This window comes from Geotrypetes seraphini, chromosome 7 (assembly GCF_902459505.1).
Source record: "Geotrypetes seraphini chromosome 7, aGeoSer1.1, whole genome shotgun sequence".
Classification (NCBI taxonomy): Eukaryota; Metazoa; Chordata; class Amphibia; order Gymnophiona; family Dermophiidae; genus Geotrypetes; species Geotrypetes seraphini.
This window is the reverse complement of record NC_047090.1, coordinates 137017954-137033495: the sequence shown is the minus strand read 5'-3', so window position 1 is coordinate 137033495 and position 15542 is coordinate 137017954. Positions and strand designations below refer to the sequence as shown.

Sequence of the window (15542 nt, the reverse complement as noted above, 5' to 3'; positions counted from 1 at the left end):
CTTCACCTGGTCCCTTGCACACCACTGTTGGAAAGTCTAAGGCTTGGCGTAAGCTACCATGGTAGAGCATTTCTTAGACTTCAAGAGAGTGGCAATGACTACATCAGAGTAGACCCTCTGAATCAAGGCTAAATGCTCAAGAGCCATGCCATAAGACCAAAGCGCTGGGGATTCCCCATGGGCACTGATCTCTGAGCAAGTCACGATGAGGGAGTCTGAGCTTCCTGTCCCGCTGAAGATGGACCAGATCCGCATTACCATGGACTGGTTCAATAAATTTCTATCCTCCTGTTCTTACTCAGTTAATATGGAAGGATCTAATTCAAAATCTTGGAGAGCCCTTTGTGGTGTTCCCCAGTGTCTCCAATCTTATTTAACATCTACATGAGAACTTTAAAATACTATGACTTGAATATTCGGGAAACTCTATTAACATACGCTGATGACATCTTCAAATTACTTGAGATCGACCCAGATCTTGTTAATTTAACACCCAATATTATCCATTGCACTGCTAAGCTTCGGTTCTGGGCGATGATGGTCCAGATGAAATTGAATGCTGTAAAAAAAAAAAAAAAAAAAAAGACCAAATTTTTATGGATCGGTCCAAAGTTAGATTCTCTTCCCTCAGCTGTGACCTTAGACTCAGGAGAATCTCTGAAAATTGAGTTTTCCTCGCTAATATTGGGTATTGTTATTGATTCATCTCTTACATTTAAGGATCAGCTAAATTCTCTTATTAAAAAGTGTTTCTTTAGCCTCCTTATCCTGAGAGTGCTCTTTCATCAGCAACACTTCTCTGTATTGGTTCAGTCAATTATTTTGTCAAGGTTGGATTAGTGCAACTCAATGTACCTGATCTCTCAAAGGTCAGTCTGCAGAGACTTCAATTGATGCAAAGTATTGCTGCCAAGTTCATTTTTGGTAAGAGTAAATTCGATCACATAACCCCATTGCTCAAGGAATTACATTGGGTTCCAGTGTATCTTAGAATTCAATTTAAGTGCGTTTGTACTGAATTTAAAGTTCTCTTTGGCATTTTTATTACTTTGGTTCTTTTATATTGGAATGTACACATCTCTCATCTCGCTAGTTCAAATAAATTAAAACTTCTATTTTTACCCCTAGGTAAAGGAAATGTAACTTTCAAAAGATTCAGCCACTCTTTCATTTTCAAACTAACTGAGTTCTGGAATGAGTTACCACTTTCACTTAGAAGTCTAAGCCCCTTCATTTTATATCGGAAGCTCTGAAAACTTTCTTGTTTAAACACTTCTAGATTACATTCTTCTTCTATATTTATGTACTATACTTACATTATTGTAAACCAAGTTGAGCACCTTTTTGGCTGAAGACCCAGTCTATAAAATTAAGTTTTAGCTTAGTTTAGGCCACTCCAAAGCCACGAGGATCACCGATCCTGGATGAGTTGCTATCCTACGAATGACTCATCCCACCAAGAGCCAAGGGGGTAAAGAAGTTCTTGAGTTGGCCAGGGCTGAATCAATGCATCTAGCCACAAACTTCCTGGCTCTGTCCTCTGACTGAAGGGCTTGACTTTCAAGTTCCTTGCTGAAACCATCAAGTTCATCCGGGGCATGCCCCAGCAACGCCTAATGAGATGGAATACTCTGAGCGAGAAAACCCACTCTCCTGGGTCCAGGACTTGGCAACTGAGAAAGTCCACCTGCACATTGTCCACTCCATCCACGTGCACCGCAGAGAGCCTGAAGATGCGCTTCTGTCCACCAAAACAGCAAACGAGCCTCCCGATTCAAGTGAGTACTTCTGGTGCCTCCCTGTCGATTTATGTATGCCACCACTGTGGCATTGTCAGAAAACACTCTTGCCACTTTTCCTTCCAGAGTGTTTTGAAGAGCTTGCAACACCAACCTTATTGCTCAAAGTTCCAGATAGTTGATTGACCAACCCTTTTGATGGGGAGTCCCATCGATCCTGGATGGAGTGGACCCTGCAATGAGCACTCCAGTCGGCAAGGCTGACAATGGTTATCAGGGTAATTCACTCCAAGATGCGAAAAGGCTTGCCCTGCCGGAGATCTTCCCCCTGGATCCACCAGTGCAGGCTGTTGTGAGCAGGCTCCATCCAGGGAAGCTGCCACCTGAAGGGGGTGACGCTGAGGGGATCACAGAGAAAGGAGAGACTCCTGCTCTAGGCCAGGGCACCACCTTCCATAGAGGCTGCCATTGACCCCCAACACCTGTAGATAATGCCAGGGCGTGGGAACCAGGAGCACCAAGAGATCCAGGACCTGCCTCCAGAGCTTCTTTCTGGCGTGAGAAAAAATACAATCTTGTACAGTGTCGAACTGAACTCCCAGTTATTCCAGTGTCTGAAGGCGTTAGCTGACTCTTCTTGAAGCCGACAATCCGTGCTGTAAAAGAGACACTATTGTTTCCACTGCTTGCCTGCATTCCAACTAGGACAGAACCCGGATCATCCAGATAGGGATGGACTTGAACTCCCAGCCTGCGAAGGTGCGTCACCACCACCATCACCACTTTGGTGAAGATGTGGAGAGCCATCCCCAGCCCAAAAGGAAGGGCTGTGAACTGGAAATGTTGCTGGATGACACGAAACCTGAGGTACCTCTGATGTCCTAAGAAAATTGTAATATGAAGATAAGCCTCTTGTCAGATCCAGGGATGCCAGAAACTCCCTCGAGTTTACAGATGTGATGACCAACATACCATTTCCATTCAAAAATACAGTATCCGCAGATAAACATTCACCAACTTGAGATCTAGAATTGGCCTTCAGTCCTCTGATCCTCTCTTTGGCATGAAGTATAAGGAGTATCTGCCTAAGTCCAATTCACTTTCTGCAACAGGCTTTACTGCTGAGATGTCCAAGAGACACAGTAGGGTAGCTTGAAGCTTGGATCTCTTTTCCAGTCATCAGAAGAATCCAGAAACAAATTGGGTGGAGGGGCGAAAGTAGTCTATCTTGTGCCCCTCCTGAGCGATGTCCAGCACCCACTGATCAGAGGAAATTTGTGCCCATTCCTGCTAAAACGCCAACAATCAGTCCCTGATATGAGGGAGTAGTGCCGTGACTTCTGGCATCACTGGGATTTCTTAGCTGTATGGCTGGGATGAGATCCAGACGCCTGTGGGCTTCTGAAGTTGTTACTATAGCATTGTCTGCATTCCTGGGAGTATCTCTGGACTGAGGAACCCATAGAACTCTGGTGAAATCTGTGTGAGAGACGAAAATTAATGCGACTCCCCCTCCCCCCACTAGAAGGGTGTTGGAGGCTTGCCGTTTGGAAGAGACTTAGGCCAGCGATCCATCATGCTAACCATGAGGTCATCCAGGCCCTTGCCAAAAAGCATCTGTCCTTTAAAAGGAAGTCTGTTCAGAGTCACCTTAGAGGCCGAGACTCCAGCCCAGTGACAATTCCAAAGAGTCCAGCATGCTGACACAGCTTAAGCTGAAACCTTGCCTAGAACTTTTATAAGGTCATACATCACTTAATCCACATCCTCCAGCACAAGCTGTGGACAAGCATCCTCCTCCGCTGAGGGTACCCAGCGCAATCTTATATGACAAGCTCACACTGCAAACAAGGCTTTCACAGTTGTATGGATGCCTGAAGAAGCATCCACTCTACTATTCTGGTAATCCTTCAGCATCACTCCCCCATCACTAGGGAGGGCTGTGCACCTAGTGACCAAGCCGCTGCCGAATCCACCTTAGGCTGCTCAAAAATCTGTTGAAACTCAGGCGCCATAGGATAAATCTGAGACATAGCTTTAGTCAGCTGAAAAGAGCTCTCAGGAGTGTCCCACTGTTCTGTGACCATTGTGAGATCCAGGTGTGCAGCAAAAATGTCAGAGCATTAGAACGGCTAACAGAACACTACAACATAGAGGGCCAACTCAAGTTTCAGCTCCTTCGTGGCATCCAAAATAAAATGGGCAGATATCGACTTGAAGAGCTGGCAGATGGAGGGCTCCTCACCCGGATCAGGACTATCCAAGGTATCCTGCTGAACCGGTCCACAGAGGGTATCAGCATCATCCAGACTGGAAGCAGTGTCCGACGACCAAAGAGGCAGAATGTGTGCCAACTAAGGCAGCCTGGATCTGAATGAGCGGGGATAGAGGGGATCTGAACAGGGACCTGCAACAAGGAAATGACTGGCTTGGAAACCAGTGACATGCCTGCTAGAGGCCCCAAATGCATTGGGTCTGTAGTATAAGCTCTCCACAGGAGCTGGATAAATTCAGAAGTAAAGGCACACCCTTGGGCAGAGGCTGTGTCCTGGCAGACCCCTGGTCATGTCCATAAAGAGTCTCCAGACTCAGTGCACTGCCGTTTGGCACCCCCACTAGAAATGGCCTTTGGGCAGGATTTCTGGCCCATATTCCAGACTCACACTGACTCCCCAGTCTTAGAAGACCCATAGCAGGTGAGGCTCAAAGCTCCTGCCCCCCTCTTTTGTACAAGAGTGCTTGTCAGCTGGTAAACCGGTGCAATCCAAACATGTAGTTGACAGATTAGGAGCTGAGGAGTCCATCCTTACTGATTTTAAACAAAACTCGGAGGGGTTTGAAGGCAGAAATAAAACTGAAGAAAAAAAAAAAAAAAGGATATAATCCAAGATGGCCACCACCAGCAAATACATGCCAAAAATGGGCCTTAAAAATGTTTAAGAAAAAAAATAAAACATGCCGTTTTGTGGTTTTTGGAGGTGGGAGACCTGAACCCTACCCCGAGAAACTGCCCAAAATGCTGTTTTGTTTTCAGACCACCCCTGATTCTCCCATAGGATATAAATGGAGGTGTACTCACAGTCTCTGAAGTGCCTGTCAGCCCTTTTCACTGCAACTGAATGGAAGGAAATTAATTTCTGCCTCAGAATTGCTCCAGATAGTCCCATCTTCAGGATCTTCCGGCTGCCAGTCAGATGGACCCAGGCAAATCTCTGCCCCCTTGGAATCTCTCCATGCAACCAGGGGTGGGGTTGAGAAACAAAGGCTGTGCCCTGATACCCCAAGGGCTGTTGTTCAGGATGTAATCAGACTGCACTTAAACCTGACAAGGTCAGAAGGCAAGCAAGCACCCAGGGGGACAGACCCTGAGCCAAAAAAGTGGCACACAGCAGGCTAGTCCCACAGGCCCACACAAATCTTCCCTGTGAAGCTGCAGTCCGGCTCCACAGAACTGCTTCCTATCCCAAGCAGAGAACCCCTCTAAAGGAGGTCTCATGGTACCAAAGCCACTGAAATAAAAAGAACTTTAAAACATGAAAAAGAAGAAAAAGAAGCAGAGTGGATCAGAAAGACTTCAGCACAGTTTGCTTGCAGAAACAAACTGCAGGGGCTCCGTCTCTCTCAGTTGTGGGAGTAGCACATTAAAAAGCGTGGATTTCTGCAAGACCCAGTTCACGGGTACGGATTGAACACCTGTCGTACAGAATCTGAGGGGGACATGGATTCTCTACAGGCAGGATCAATTAGTCACACAACAGGCAAGATCAATTAGTCACACGTAACAGATGTTATCCAGGGACAGCAGGCAGATATTCTCCACATGTGGGTGACATCATCCACGGAGCCCCATCGTGGACAGCTTTTCAAGCAAACTTGATTGAAGATCTTCATAGTTTGCTAGTGCTACACCGCGCATGCGCGTGTGCCTTCCCGCCCAAGTTAGGGCACGTGTCTCCTCAGCGTGGCCTCAGTTCAGATAGCTAGCAAAGAAGCCAACCAGGGGAGGTGGGTGGGTTGTGAGAATATCTGCCTGCTGTCCCTAGATAATACCTGTTACGGTAAGTAACTGTGCTTTATCCCAGGACAAGCAGGCAGCATATTCTCTACATGTGGGTGACCTCCAAGCTAACCAAAAAGGGATGGTGGGAGAGTTGGCAATTTAGGAGAACAGGTTTTGCAAAACTGACTGGCCAAAATGGCCGTCACGTCTGGAAAAAGTATTCAGACAGTAGTGAGAAGTGGAAGTATGAACCGAGGATCAAGTGGCGGCCTTGCAGATTTCCTCAATAGGCGTTGATCTGAGGATAGCTACAGAAGCCGCCATCGCTCTGACCTTGTGCCTCGTGACCCGACCCTGTAGAGGGAGACCAGCCTGAGCATAGCAGAAGGAGATACAAGCAGCCAACCAGTTGGAGATGGTTCGCTTAGAAACAGGGCGCTCCAACCGATTCGGATCAAAAGATATGAAGATTTGAGGAGCAGTCCGATGAGCCTGAGTGCAAGCAGAAAGCCAACACACGCTTACAGTCCAGAGTGTGAAGCGCCACTTCTCCAGGATGAGAATGAGGCTTCGGAAAAAACACAGAAAGAACGATAGATTGGTTGAGGTGGAAATCCGAAACCACTTTAGGCAAGAATTTAGGATGGGTACGAAGGACCACCTTATCATGATGGAAAATGTAGATCTGCAACCAAAGCTTGCAGCTCACTTACCCTGCGAGCAGACGTGAGGGCAATCAGGAACACCACCTTCCAAGTGAGATACTTCAAATGAGCCCTATCAATCGGCTCAAACTGAGGTTTCATTAACTGAGCAAGGACCACATTGAGATCCCAAACCACTGGAGGAGGTTTGAGCAGAGGATGGACATTGAAAAGACCCTTCATAAACCGGGAAACCACAAGATGGACAGATAGAGGTTTCCCATCGATTGGCTGATGAAAGGCAGCGATGGCACTGAGGTGGACTCGAATAGATGTTGATTTGAGACCAGCCCGAGACAAGTGCAGCAGATAATCCAGCACCAAAGACAAGGAGGCAGATTGTGGCACCATGCGATGTGTAGCACACCAAGAAGAAAATCTAGTCCACTCCTGAGTGTAACACTACCTAGTGGACTGTTTCCGAGAAGCCTCGAGAGGAACCAAGCTGTTAAGTGTAGAGACTGCAGTTTGGGATGAAGCAGAGAACATCGACTGAGTAAGCAGAGAAGGAAAAACAGGCAGAAGTAGAGGCTCCCAGGCACTGAGTCGAAGCAAAAGGGAGAATCACGGATGCCTGGGCCACAGAGGAGCTATCAGAATCATGGTGGCGTGGACTGACTTCAGCATGACGAGAGTCTTCAGAATCAGAGGGAATGGAGGGAACGCATACAGAAACAGGTTCGTCCAATCCAGAAGGAAAGCATCCGCCTCGAGTCGGTGTGGAGAGTAAATCCTGGAGCAGAAACGAGGCAACTTGTGATTGAGGGGGGACGCAAACAGATCTACCTGCGGAGTCCCCCACTGAGCAAACACCTGACACAGAGTTGAGGAATGGAGTGTCCATTCATGAGGATGCAGAAGGCGGCTCAACTTGTCTGCCAAACAGTTCTGCTGTCCCTGGATGTAGATCGCTATGAGAAAGATGTTGTGACATGTCGCCCAATCCCAAATCTTTAGAGCTTCCTGGCAAAGAGACAGGGATCCCCTAACCCCCTGTTTGTTGACATAATACATGGCCACCTGGTTGTCCATATGAACCAGGACCACGTGGTCTTAAAGCAGATGATGAAAGGCTTTCAGAGCGTTGAAAATGGCCCGAAGCTCCAGCAGATTTTTCCCCCCACAATTCTTTATTATTTTCAAAACTTACAATAAGCTCCAGCAGATTGATGCGACAGCGATGATCCATGCTGGACCAAAGGCCTTGGGTACGGACACCGTCGAGGTGAGCCCCCCCATGCGTACGAAGAAGTCTGTTATGAGGAGGGGGCACGTGAAACAGAAAACCTCAGGAAAGATTGGAAGAGAACATCCAGCAGTGGAGAGATTGCCTCAAAGGAGTCACTGCAATGTGATGAGAGACGGGATCCCGGTCCTGCCGCCACTGCGACGCTAGGGTCCACTGAGGAACTCGGAGGTGAAGTCTGGCAAAAGGAGTCACATGAACTGTGGATGCCATGTGACCCAGCAGGACCATCATGTGCCGGGCTGAAACAGTCGACAGAAGAGAAATCCTCTGGCAAAGGCAGTGGAGGTGAATCTTATCCAGTTCCGCTTCAATGAATTGAAGAGACTGAGAGGGACACAACTGGGACTTGGGGAAGCCCAGACTTTGAAGGAAGGTAATAGTCTGTTGGGTCGCTGCAATAACCTCCGGTCGAGACGGCGCTTTGATGAGCCAGTCATCGAGGTAAGAAAACACCTGAAGACCCTGCGTCCGCAGTGCCGCTGCCACCACTATGAGGCACTTCATGAAGACCCTCGGGAAGGATGCGAGTCTGAAAGGAAGAACCCGATACTGGAGATGGAGATTCCCCATCCGAAATTTCAGAAATCTGCGAGAAGCTGGATGAATTGGGATGCAAGTGTAAGCCTCTTTGAGATCCAGTGAGCATAACCAATCCCCCTCATCCATCAAGGGGTACAACGTGGGAAGAGAGAGCATGCAAAACTTTTCCTTGACCAGAAACTTGTTCAATGCTCTGAGATCCAGAATAGGATGTAGGTCCCCAGTCTTCTTGGGGACTAGAAAATACTGGGAGTAGAACCCAGTGTCCTGTTGTCACAAAGGAACCTCCTCGACTGCCCGGAGGCGAAGGAGGGCTCGAGCCTCCTGAAGAAGAAGGGGAAGCTGCGACCTGTTGGAAGGACACTCTTTTGGAGGCAGGTCTGTCGGTACAGTCAGGAACTGAAGGGAGTACCCCTCCCGGATGATGGTGAGAACCCAGAAGTCCGATGTAATCAGCTCCCACTGATGACAGAAAAGACCGAGACGACCTCCGATGGGCAGGGGAGAAGGTCGATGGACGAAAGGGGGCAGCATGCTCAGACCAGGATTGTCAAAAGGACGGTGTAGGTTTAGCCGCCGCAGGGGCCCCTCTGCTACTGCTGACGTCTGGGCGGCGGGCGGGAAAATGGCAGCGTAGACTTTTGGGGACAGCACCGAGGCGGCAGTTTGTACGACTTAGGAGGAGGAGCCTTCACCTTTGGCATTACCAGGGAGGCGAAGGACCTCTCAAGCTCCGAGAGGCATTTGGTAGCCGCCTCAATGGAGTCATCGAACAGCTCATTGCCCAAGCAAGGGAGATTCGCCAGACGATCTTGCAGATTAGGGTCCATGTCCACCATGCGCAGCCAGGCCAAGTGACGCATAGCCACCGCAAAGGCCGTAACCCTCAATGACAATTCAAAAGCATCATACATGGCCTGAAGCATAAAGAGGCGAATCTGTGAGTCTCCTGAAGCTGGCAGAACTCCGGTCAGCGGTGAGCTGCCAAATCAGCCTGGAAAGATGGCATGATTTTAATGCAGTGTTTGAAATAAGACGTAAAACTGGAATTGAGGACCCTGTTCGCCATCATCAAGTTCTGGTAGAGACGACGGCTGAACTTGTCCATGGTATGCCCTTCCCTGCCCGGGCGTACAGCAGCATAGACCATGGAAGAGTTAGACTTATTTAAAAAAGATTCCACAACCAAAGATTGGTGGGAGAGCTGCGCCTTCTCAAACCCTTTGCACGGGACCGTCCGATAGCGGGACTCCATCTTGGACGGTATGGCAGGAATGGCATAAGGTGTCTTCAAATTCCGGAAGAAAGTCTGCTTTAAGACTGGGTTCAGTGGGAGGCGCAGAGATTCCCTGGGCGGATGAGGAAGCTCCATCTCCGCCAAATACTCCTGGGTATATCTGGATTCAGACTGGAGATCCAGCTGAAGAGCCTTTCCCATGTCAATAACGAACCTGGTGAAGGAGGAAGTCTTGGAAGAGGAAGGCCCCTTCGGAGGAGTCGAGGATCTGGACTTCGGGGCAGCTGAGAAGGAGGGAGAAGCCTCCCTCAAATACTGCGCCGGCATATCGGTGTCCAAAAGCATGGACGCCGAGGAAGCTCTACTAAGAGATAGCGGAGGCGTCTAAGAATGCTTACGCTTAAGCTGCCAGGAGGGAGAAGACTCCGGAGTCCTATGAATGGAAACTGCGAGGCAAGCCTCAGAGAGCCCAGGGAGGACGAGACCTCCGGAATGGCTGCGAGGAGGGAGTCCTCGACCTAGACTTGTCTCGACTTGGAGACTGAGGAGATGTGGAAGACAGCTGAGGCTGGGCCTCAAACCCATGGTGAACAGAGGCCTCGATGGACCTCGAGACCCGAGGCACCAGAGACCTTCCCCGCCGAGGAGGGGAGTCTCTTGGCTGCTTGGCAGACAGATGCTTCGAAGACGAGGCATGCTTTGAATGGTGCTTCGATCAAGGCCGGGCAGCCGGTGAAGCAGGCCTCGAAAGAACCGGTGAAGAATCACTCGAGGACAACTGGCGAGACCGGCAATGCTTGTCCCGAGGAGCCTCGGTAGGGCTCTCAGGCTGGCTCGCAGGGAGCAGGGGCAAGATGGGCCAGAACGGAGGAGATCTGCATGGTCAGAATTGCCTTAAGCATGTCCTCAAACATCAGCACCGAGACCAATGGATCTGGTCGGGCAGGTGTAGCAGTGCGCTCCAACGAGGGCGACCTCAAGGAAGAGTATTCCCGTAGCTTGGAGGCATGCATGGAGGGAGATCTCATAGAGGTTGTTCAGGATTGCACTCGCTGCCTGGGATGCCAGAGACTCCGTGGAAGGCTTCTTCAGTAGGGAACCTGAAGGAAGAAGAGGAGACTTACCCGAGGACAAGGCTTTAGCAGGCGGAGCAGGCGGGGCCTTTGAGGCCGAGGGCGACTTGATCCAGGCCGAAGCCTTCGAGGCAGAGGCTGAGGTCGGGACCGAGGCTGGGGCCTTGTCTGCAGGCTGTTCCATCGTGCTGAAGAGCTCAAGGATCCGGGCATGCCGACGACGAAGAGCCCGCAGTTGGAAAGTGGCACAACGTGGGCAGGACTCGGTTCGGTGGTCGGAGCCCAGGCACAGTATACACCAACGGTGGGGGTCGGTAATAGAAATCACCCAACCACACTGAGTACACTTTTTAAACCCGGTAACAGGCCGGGACATAAGGAAAAAATCTAGCCGCGACCGAACGAGGCCAGGTGGCCTGATGGAAACCAGGGGTCCCCTGCGCCGAACGAAGGAAAAATCAAAAATACAAGTCTTTTTTTTTTTTTGGACATGCCGCACAGCAACTCACACGAACAAACAAGAAAGCATGCCGCGGTGCAAGAAGTCACGTAGATTCGACGCAGAGCTGAGAGAGGGCTTTCTGGCTCCGCGGAAAACTAAGAACTGAGACCATGCTGAGGAGACGCTTGCCCTAACTCGGGCGGGAAGGCACACGCGCATGCGCGGTGCAGCACTAGCAAACTTTGAAGATCTTCAATCAAGTTTGCATGAAAAGCTGTCCGCGACGGGGCTCCGTGGACGACGTCACCCACATGTAGAGAATATGCTGCCTGCTTGTCCTGGGATAATATATCTGCTGTCTTGGAGCTCAGAAGAACAGCTAGTCTAGAGAAATACTTCAGTTTTGTATCTAAGATAGCCCCTCCTATCTTCCCTTAAAAGTTGAAACTATGTACCAGTTTTATCCTGTCTACAAATACCCTCATTACAGGTAAGCAGTCATTTTTGCTGTTGAAAACCAAGATTAAAAAAATAAAAAATCAGCCACAGAAGTGTTGACTCCCAAGCTAAGGTTTGTGGTGCAGAATGCTTACTTAACTGTAGAATGGAAGCAGCCACAACCCAGGGAAAATGGTGCACGATATGATAAATTGATGCCTGATCTTGATTCTTGGTCCAAAAAGCATTGGTAGCCACTTTACAGGTGTCCATAAGGGAACAATTATGCAAATGACAGACTGACGTGTCTTTCTTGTAGGTGATGGGTGCTTACTTATAAAGAAAATAAATTCAGAAATAATTGAATAAAATCCTTTTGAAGACTGCCAAACAGTCTGCTTATGTCAAAAGATAGAAACAACAAAGCCCTACATGGGGGGGGGGTTACACTTTCCAAATGCCCACTTTTCCAAACTCCCTCCCTCCCCCCACAACCCATACATAGACAAGGCTCTATCCCCTCTCTATAGCAATGCACTTAAACTGATATGCCAATTATGCACATAAATTTATAGAATATTAGCATTTACATGGGCAAATGTATACTTACTATTCTATAAATGACAGACACAATTTGCTTAGCATGTAAATATACGAGGGTGTTCTTGGGGGAGAGCATGGTTAGGGACCAGTCAGGACTACCATTTACATGCATAACTTATATGCTAAATAGAAAGTTGCGCAGGAACAGAAATCAAGCCCGTCCTTGCTGGAATTGAATCCGTTCCTGCCTGTCCCCACAAACAATCAAATTCATCACTGCCCGTCCTTGCAAACTTCAGAAATAGTTATTTCATTTAATTAAAGGTTCTGATAGAGACCCATTTACAAATAAGCAAAGACACTTTATTAATTTGGAAATATTAATTGGAAAAATACATACTTTGTAAATGGGTCTCTGCCAGTGTTTGGGAATCCCCACCAGCCAAAACAAGGGTCAGCAAGTACTTCAACACTGGAGAAATAAAGGCAGAAATGCATTTCCTTTTCTACTGAACACAATACAAAGACATCTGCTATATACATTTCCCAAAGCTAACATATTTCACTCAAGTTCCTTTTTACTGTTGTCTGGAGATTTATTTTTCCATTAAGTTGGTTCCAGTTTCTCTTTTTGTGCTGTCTGTCTTCCGCAAATACTTGAAGCGGTTGCTATCCTTTTATTTCCTCCTATGTTACCATAGTCCAGCATTTGTCTCTTTCCTCCCTCCCACAGTACAGCATCCTCTCTACCTTCTATCCTGGATCATTCTCCCTTTTTTCCCCCCTCTCCATTCCTGCATAGTATTTCTTCCTCTTTCCTCTACCACCATGTGCAACATGTCGCCCTCTTATTCCCTACCTTGCTGCAAAGGGAGTGAGAGTGTGAGAAAGATATCCAGGGTGCATCTCTCCCTCACCTCCTCTACAGCCATGTCCAACATGTCTCCCTCTCTCATCCCCTGGCCCTTGGGCAGTATCTTGCCCCTTGACCAACATTTCTTCTATCAATCACCCCTCTCCAGAGCCATGCTGCATTTCTCCCTTCATTCCCTCCACCATGTCCATGAGTCCTCCCCTCTTGCATGTCTTTCCACTTGTCCCACCCTTCTCTCCACAACATCCAATATTTCTCTCTCCCTTTTGTCTCTACACCTCTGTTATCTCCCTCCCTCCCCCCACAACCCATACATAGACAAAGCTCTATCCCCTTCTCCAGGCCCCGACTCTTTTTCTTTCCCCTAATTCACGATTTCCCCTCCCCCCAAGGGCCTTCCTGAGTACCGGGTCCAGCAGAGGGAAGGAACATGACCCTCTCAGGGATGCTGTCAACTCAATCCTAACATGTCCCAGCCCCTTAACTCCACCATATTTAAGGTAGTTCCCCCCTCCCTCGACCTACCAAGGTACCCAGTGGTCCAGCAGGGGTCTTTGAGATAGAAGCATGGCCCTTCCGCTCCTATCTCAAAATATCTCAGCCTCCTCACAGCTGGCCTCAAATGGCTGCCACAATTTTTCCCGGGTGCTCAAGGCATTTCCAGTAATACCACGAGGTCGTGACAGCCATTTTAGAAGGCAGCCGTGAGGAGGCAGGAGCATAAAGGCCACACTCCTACCTCGAAGACTCCTGCTGGAGCACCAGGTACTTCGGGAAGTCTGGGGAGCAGAAGAGCCGCAGGTTGCCGATCCTGCTGTAGCCCATGCAACAACTTTTCCCTCTCTCCCTACACTCCCTCCCAACGCATACAGCATTTTTTTCTTCTCTTCCCACTCATCCTGCCCGTGCAGTGTCTTACCAGCGCATTTCCCTCCTTTCATGCCGCCAGCAGCATTTCTTGCTTCTCCACGCTATCGGCAGCTGACCCGGTCTTCCTTCTGATGTGTTTGCGTCAGAGGAAGGGCTTCCCTCTGACTGCATCAGAGGGAAGCTCTCCCTCTGACACAAAACACGCCAGAGGGAAAGTTCCCAGGTCAGCTGCTGGTAATGTGAAGCAAGGAACGCTGCTGGCAGCCTGAAAAGAGGGAGGGAGTACGCTGGAGGAAGGCACCATCCCTGAGGAATCCCCAAACATAGATGATCCATCACCATGGAATCCCCCTTCACCAAGTCTGGAAGGGGTCCCCGCGGGATCCCAGAGGACCTGGAGGGGATTCCCAAGGGGTCCCCGTAGACTCCGTTCCCATGCAGCTCTCTAGTGCTAAACTGCCACATTTAGGTGTGCCCATTTATACCATGTCAACAAGTGTTAAGTGGGCATGCTTAAAAGTAGGCAAGTGTACTTTAAACATGCAACATTTGCACCCAGATTCCAATATAGAATTAGTGTGTAGCAGCTGGGTGCCTTAATTGTGGAACCCATCTGCACAATTATAGATGTAGAGAACCTCTTCAGAAACAAATGTTGGTGATACTATAGACTGGTTGATATGACATTCAAAAATTTTGTTTAGTAAAAAGTTTATAGAGGGATACCGAGTACTATCCTATTTTGATAAATTTGGATAAAAGGGAATAATGGATTAGTGCTTATGGTTCACTTATCATTTTTCACTGCTTTAACCACTATTCAAAAAAGCTTTCTTTTAAATCCCATGGTGCTAGGAGTTCTTAAGTTTATAATATTTTGGTATTAATCTGGCATAGCTATACCAATATTGGTGCTGTGTCCACCTGTTTATGAGTGTATATGGCATTTAAATGAACCTTAACTGATATAGACTTTAGATTCCATTTAGAAAAACAAAGATAATGACATGAGTCTTGGTTGGTTGTAGAACACCAGAAAGATCTTTTGGATTATATGACTGGCTTTTATAAGAACGTCCTAAATATTCTCCTATAAACTTCCATCTTGAGATCTGCTGCTTTTAAAATCAATAGGAGGAATTTTTTTTCCACTCAGAGAATAGTTAAGCTCTGGATCACGTTGCCAGAGGATGTGATAACAGTGGTTAATGTTGATGACTTAGTATGGCTATTCTTCTGTTATGCGTAACATCCATACTGATAGATCATTGACTGATGTTAGAGGTGCAAGAACTAGCCATCTTGTTGGATAATCAAGAGTATGAATTGGTTTGATTCATATTGGAAGAGAGCTTTCAGACACAGAAATTGTATTTGCACTTAGACAAACAGAGCTATTAGACAATAACAGGATGTAACAGTTATTTTATCATCAAAACAAACTGAATTAGAAATAAGAATAGAAAAGATCTCCACTCTGGTGTACTGGAGTCCCAAATGGGGCTATTCTGCCTGTTTCTAGCCTCAGAGTACATACAAGGTATTCTTGTATTGATGTACAGCAAAACCAGATAGTGATTGGACCATATCTCTGGAAAATAAACCACTTATTAATTTTTCAATACCTTAATGCTTTTAGAGGGCAAACAGATCACGGATGTGGCGGCCTTTACCATATGATGCCCCTAAATTTAAGAGAGATCTAATATAACCAGAGCTCCCATAATACCAGTCAGTATCTATAAGTACATTAAAATCCCTCCAATAAAGCAAAGATACTTACCTGTAACAGGTGTTCTCCAAGGTCAGCAGGCATATATTCTCACACATGGG

The 15542-nt window shown here is 47.8% G+C and overlaps 1 protein-coding gene across 10 annotated transcripts in view; it reads right to left on the bottom strand.

The window, feature by feature from the left end:
* Positions 1–15542, bottom strand: part of STYX (serine/threonine/tyrosine interacting protein) — a 142297-nt gene that overhangs the window by 27241 nt on the left and 99514 nt on the right. Inside the window, exon 11 of one of the 10 annotated variants that reach the window (XM_033952184.1) lies at positions 11691–11755. The exons of the other annotated variants lie outside the window; for them this stretch is intronic. Within the exon in view, the coding sequence (XP_033808075.1) occupies positions 11706–11755 (50 nt within the window). The 3' untranslated portion in view covers positions 11691–11705. Of the gene's footprint in view, positions 1–11690; positions 11756–15542 lie in introns of those variants that run through there. 10 annotated transcript variants of the gene reach the window in all.